General features: G+C 31.8%; 1 protein-coding gene across 1 annotated transcript; it reads left to right on the forward strand.

Annotated features, from left to right (window-relative positions):
• The first annotated feature begins 1,507 nt into the window (after window positions 1-1,507).
• Window positions 1,508-3,839, forward strand: LOC107489312 (60S ribosomal protein L17-2). Its single transcript, XM_016110069.3, has 7 exons — window positions 1,508-1,602; window positions 1,693-1,729; window positions 1,937-1,977; window positions 2,744-2,974; window positions 3,056-3,158; window positions 3,410-3,477; window positions 3,555-3,839. The coding sequence occupies exons 1-7, from the start codon at window positions 1,600-1,602 to the stop codon at window positions 3,615-3,617; spliced, it is 546 nt and encodes a 181-aa protein (XP_015965555.1). The 5' UTR covers window positions 1,508-1,599; the 3' UTR covers window positions 3,618-3,839.
• The last annotated feature ends 1,856 nt before the right edge of the window (window positions 3,840-5,695 follow it).

Genomic DNA, 5,695 nt, shown 5'->3' on the forward strand with positions numbered 1-5,695 from the left:
TTAAATTAATTGAATGCTGGAAGGAACAGAGGTTTGGCGTAATAAGGGTTAGCCACTTGATCAACTTCTAAAATGTACATAACGTTAGTAGATTCTGGTTCATCCTCTCACAAATAAAGTGAAATTTGAGCTTGAAATGCTTGCTTCGACTATGTAAGATGGCAATGGCTGACAATTGGACGGCGCTTAACACTGGCATCATCATAGTAAATCACTGGTGTAAATCGAAGCTTGTATTATTGTAATTCATTACACAATTTTCGGAACTAAAGAATTTCAGTTGTTGTGTCAGAAATAGTTGATAAACTAAAATTTTATGCCTTTATCGTTTATTTTGGATTGAATTGAGTAGATTTTATCAAAGATTTTGTAAATTTCTCCTAATTACGATTAATGAGTAAAAATATGCTTTTTAGCCCCTTAAATTGCTAAATTTAATTCACTTATATTCTTTTCCATGCGTTGATATGTTTGTTAAGTGATTTTAGGCTTAAAAGGCAAGAATGTCTTGAAAAAGTAAAAATAAAAAAGCATGCAAAAGGAAAAAATTCATGAAGAAATGAAGTTTTAGAAATTTATCTAGTTGCACATACGCATGCCTCATGCGTATACATAACTGCCAGAACGTGATTTCAAGCCAATTTTAAGTCCAATATAACTTATTTCTAAAGTATTTCATGTAATTCTCAAGGAGGATTAAGGGGCAAGTAAAAATTAGTATTAGAATAGTTTTACATCATGTTTTAAGTTTAAATTCTAAAAAGAAAAACTCTTTTTTCTCTCTAAAATTTAAAGTAGTTTTAGGTTAATTTTTCTTAGATGTAGATTTTAATTCTTATTCTTAAGTAGTTCTCTTTACATTTTCTTGTTTTAATGAGAAAAGAACTTTATAATAATTTAGTCATCGATATATATATATATAATTTTGGTTGGTAAGATGTAATAAATGAGATCAAAATTAGTAGAATTAAAAAATATTAAAAATTATGCAAAAAATAAGAGATTTATTTATGTATTATTTTGATTTACTTTTTAAAATTCTATGGATGAAAATAACTTACACATATATTTTAAGGATTAATTCGACTCTACCTAAATTTATCACATATTATTGACACGATATGTTAATCAATTATTTTGTAACTCATGGAATTAATTTCTCATATTATCATGTTACATAATATTTAACATAACACATTATTATTTAACTAAAAAAATAACTAATTTGACTTAGTGTTGTATCTTTCAGACATTAATTTAATTAATTAATTTTTTAAAAACTAATTTAGACATCGAATAATAATCTTTTAATAACAAATTTAAATATTAACCCATTAAAAAAAATTTAAAAAGCTATTTTTTTAGAAACTTAAATATTCTGTGATCGCCGGGTCTAGTGTTTGGGTTGGGGCTCCGATTTTTCGACATTTTGGGCCCTTCTGTGGGCCTGAACCCTGACAAAAAAACCCAACCCAAAAAATGAAATAGGGTGCAGCAGGTAGCAATGCAATATATAATGAAAGAAAAACCCTAATTAGAAGAATCCATCTGTCCTTTGTTAGCCCCGCGAAGAAGAAGAAAAAACAAGCTGCAGTCGCCATGGTGATCAATGTTTCTTGTTCAATCCTCATACTTAAAATTGACATTCTCCATTCTTGGATCTGTTCTCACTATGCACTCTTGTTTTTTCAGGTGAAGTACTCCAGAGAACCCGAAAATCCTACTAAGTGTATGCTCCATTTCGGTTTCATCGAATCTTCAGATCCTCTTGGCTTATATGCAATTTATTGCGCGTTTTTTTCTCTATTTTTGTAAAATTTGCATTCAAAACGTTGTTCACAGTTATTTTGCTTTACTGGAATTCTTTTTTAATTTTTTTCTTTTTGGCTCAAATTGTTGATTTAAGCTTAATCTGTTGTAATGATTGCAACTGTAGCTTGCAAGGCTAGAGGCTCTGATTTGAGGGTTCATTTCAAGGTACAATGTTCTATTTTCCTTCGTAATAATTTATTGCTCTTACATCAAATGCCTAAATTTTAGGGCTAGGCTAAATGATATTTGTAGCTCTCTGTCATGTTTCATGAGTTTCATCCATTTCTCTTTATTTATGTGTGTATGTGAAAAGATGGGTTTTTGGAAGTGGTGGTTTATATGTTGTGTACAGTGTACTTGTGTTAATGGCAACTAGGGAACCTGATAAAATGCGGGTTTTGTTGCCTATGTGAACTTGCCCTCTGATCATGTCTTTGGGATTCACGTCTGCTCTAATTTTATGGCAGATGATTCAGTAGATATTAGGGATTGTGAGCTGGGGTATCTCTTGCATGCCTCAGTAACTGGAATTGTCTAATTAATGATCTTAAGTGTGTTTATGTGCTGGGTATATAACTTTATCTTGCTTGCCTCATTAACTGTTCAACCTCTTGCCTACCTTGCTTGCTTTTCCTCCGTCTGCTGATCTCCTCTAAACTTCCAACTTGCAAAGCGTAGTGGCTGATAATTTCTGGTTTAGTTACAAATCTGATTTATCAATTGATACTTCTCAGCTTCTATCTGTTGGTCCCTTGTAAATCATTTTGTACATTGCTTTATAACTATCAGTAATGGGTTAATTTATTTGTCCCTTTTGTTGATGAAAGTTTGATATAGCAAATTCCATATTATGTAGATAAAAAGATGGCTTATAGTATTCATTCAATTATTCTCTATTATTGGGTGGGAATTAAGAAGTTTTCTTTTACAGAATACTAGGGAGACTGCCTTTGCTATCAGGAAGTTGCCGCTTGTTAAGGCAAAGAGGTATCTGGAGGACGTTTTGGCCCACAAACAGGCCATTCCATTCCGACGCTTCTGTGGTGGTGTTGGGAGGACTGCCCAGGCGAAGAACAGACATTCCAATGGACAAGGACGCTGGCCTGTAAAATCAGCTAAATTCATTCTTGATTTGCTCAAGAATGCTGAGAGCAATGCTGAGGTGCGTGTGGTGCATTGCATGACCGTGTTTGATTTCCATGGCTTGCTTCTGTTTGAAACTCATTTGTGTTTGTTCGTGCAGGTGAAAGGTTTGGATGTGGATGCTCTTTACATTTCCCACATCCAAGTCAACCAAGCACAGAAACAAAGACGCCGCACCTACCGTGCTCACGGAAGAATCAATCGTAAGTTATAATCTTAGTACTCTAACTAGGGTGATTCCTGCATTTTGTAATTCTTTTTTTATCTTTTGGTTCCTTAATCTATGGGAAAAGGAGCTCATATTAATAACAAAATTTTTCGCACTTTAATCTCCTTTTATGTTATTGATGTTTAATATGATTTCAAAAAATAAGTATAGGAAAATTGGATTGGTTAATTTTAAGAGTGTTGCCATTGCATTCTTCATAATATTGGTTATGACTTTTGTTGTCAGCCTACATGTCATCTCCCTGCCACATAGAGTTGATCTTATCCGAGAAGGAAGAGCCTGTTAAGAAAGAGGTATTGATTTTACCACGTTTTAAAAATTTTGATTTGGTTTTCTTGTTGCATCAAATGTTCATTTATTGTTCTTGTAGCCGGAGTCCCAGTTGGCAACAAGCAAGAAGTCTCAAGGTCTTCGCAGTGGCGCTTCATCCTAAATTGCTGTCGAGGCAGATGATTGAGTTACTAAATTCCTAGGGTGTTAGTTTTGTTACTCTGTTTGCCACCCTATATTTGTCATGGATCGTTTTTTTTAGAATGAACATCAATTTTGTTTCACATATATTCTGCCAAGTTAATTTGAGATTATGGGAAATTTGTTATGGAAATCTACTGATTATTAAGTTTTAGTTAAACGAGAGTGAGTTACCTTGTGTTAATTTGCTTCTATTCCTAGTTTCCTATAATGTTCTTTAAATGATTAGTTTTATTTTATAATATAACTATTCTAATATTTTAAATTTGTATTAATTATAATTATTTTTAAATAAAATATTAAGTATAATTAAAGTTCCTATTTGATGAAGTTTTTTCAAAGTGAGGAGGATGATAAAATAAATCTTTAATTGCTTTCGATCAAGATAATAAAAAATAAAAGTTATAAATTTAAAGATGATTAAAGTAGAAATGTAGAATAAAGTTCTAAAGTAGTTATTAAGAGAGGGGTCGTGTATCAAAATTGTTTTTTTGACTCATCTATTATCCATTAAAACCCTGTTTTGTTTTTGTCTATGATTTTTTTAATATCGCAAAAACAAAATATATTTAAAATAAAAACACAAATTGAATGTATTTTAATTTTTTTTATTTAAACTTATTATTGGATTCTTAAGTCTATTTACCGAAAAGTTGGGTATCATCAGGTAGGATAAGATTTAGATTTAATTCTAATTTTGCCTACTTAAAGTTAAAATAAAACTGACTGTTATGTAAAAAAGGTATTAAATTATTAATTAATGATTTTTTTTAGTGGTTAAAAATCTTTTGCATTTAACGAGAGAAGTCTTTAATTCAATATCTATTTAAAATATATTTTTATATAAGTATATGACATATACATATATAAGGTGCGGAGAATGTTTAATTTAAGGGAAATAAATTACTAAGATGCATCATTCAATATTCAATACTTCAACTATAAATTCATAAAAACACAAGTAAACCGAGACAAAAGTAATCCACAAACCTGAAATGTGGAGAAAAATAATATTGGAAGTTGGAAAAAATTGGTAAAAAATAGTATATATCATACAGAAAAATATTGTCATTGTTGATATGCAAGCCGCTTTGGTTGGTAATCCGTTACCAGTGTTCAATTGAATTTGTAGATTAGTATCAACATTACTTAAACTTTGTCACCAATAATTATAATTGAAAAAGAAAATGTTAGAAATTCTGATGAACTTTCTCTTGTTCTTTGTTAACACCTACTAACTTAACACAACCCACCATAAGTCAATGTGCATTATCAACCTTTACCAACTTACCAAATTACGGCCTCCAGCCCAATCGGTCATGGTCTTTGGTCCAAAATAATCAAATCTCGGCCTGTGACCCACATCAATATCAATTGTTGGCTTTCGGTCTCACATATAATCGCTTCCACACGACCACACTCCAAACCAACAAGTCACAAACTCAAGCAATCAAACAGACAAACAAACAATCACACATATAGAGCAAGTACGGTAAGTAGTACAATTAGCAATTAATAGGATGTCAATTAGGCAAGCCAAGTAATTATGCAGACCCAAGCAAATGCAAACAAATGCATTATTAACATGGTCATAACCAAGCATAATTAAGACCATAATCAAATCCTCATTAATCGTAAACACACAAGAGGGACAAACCTCTATCCTTGCCAAAAATAGATATCCAATCAAAACGCAAGCGGGATACCACCAAAACTTTGCCATTCTAACCATTAAGGCCATAATCAGTCAATATCAATGTTTTCAGTAATATCATAAGTTATCAAACCCTTTAACCCCGCTTCATTATCGATTTATTAATTTCATTAACACGTGAGCGGGATGAAACTTCCATCCTCACTGCGGGTGGGACGAACCACCATTCCTGCAACCATGTCATCCAGTTTAACCAAGCGTTTATCTGTGAATAATTCAATTTAATTCATTGGACTTATCCACACTCTATCCAGAACTTAAAAAGGAGTTGTCGGACCTTAAACAAGGGTTATAGAGGTGAAAAAGCAGATTGAATAGGAAAAAAC

This window comes from Arachis duranensis, chromosome 5, assembly GCF_000817695.3.
Source record: "Arachis duranensis cultivar V14167 chromosome 5, aradu.V14167.gnm2.J7QH, whole genome shotgun sequence".
In the NCBI taxonomy this organism is placed as follows: domain Eukaryota; kingdom Viridiplantae; phylum Streptophyta; class Magnoliopsida; order Fabales; family Fabaceae; genus Arachis; species Arachis duranensis.

Coding starts and splice junctions, on each gene's coding strand:
- LOC107489312 (XM_016110069.3), top strand. Junction 3,159..3,409: donor TGCTCACGGAAGAATCAATC/GTAAGTTATAAT, acceptor TTTTGTTGTCAG/CCTACATGTCATCTCCCTGC. Junction 3,478..3,554: donor AAGAGCCTGTTAAGAAAGAG/GTATTGATTTTA, acceptor TTGTTCTTGTAG/CCGGAGTCCCAGTTGGCAAC.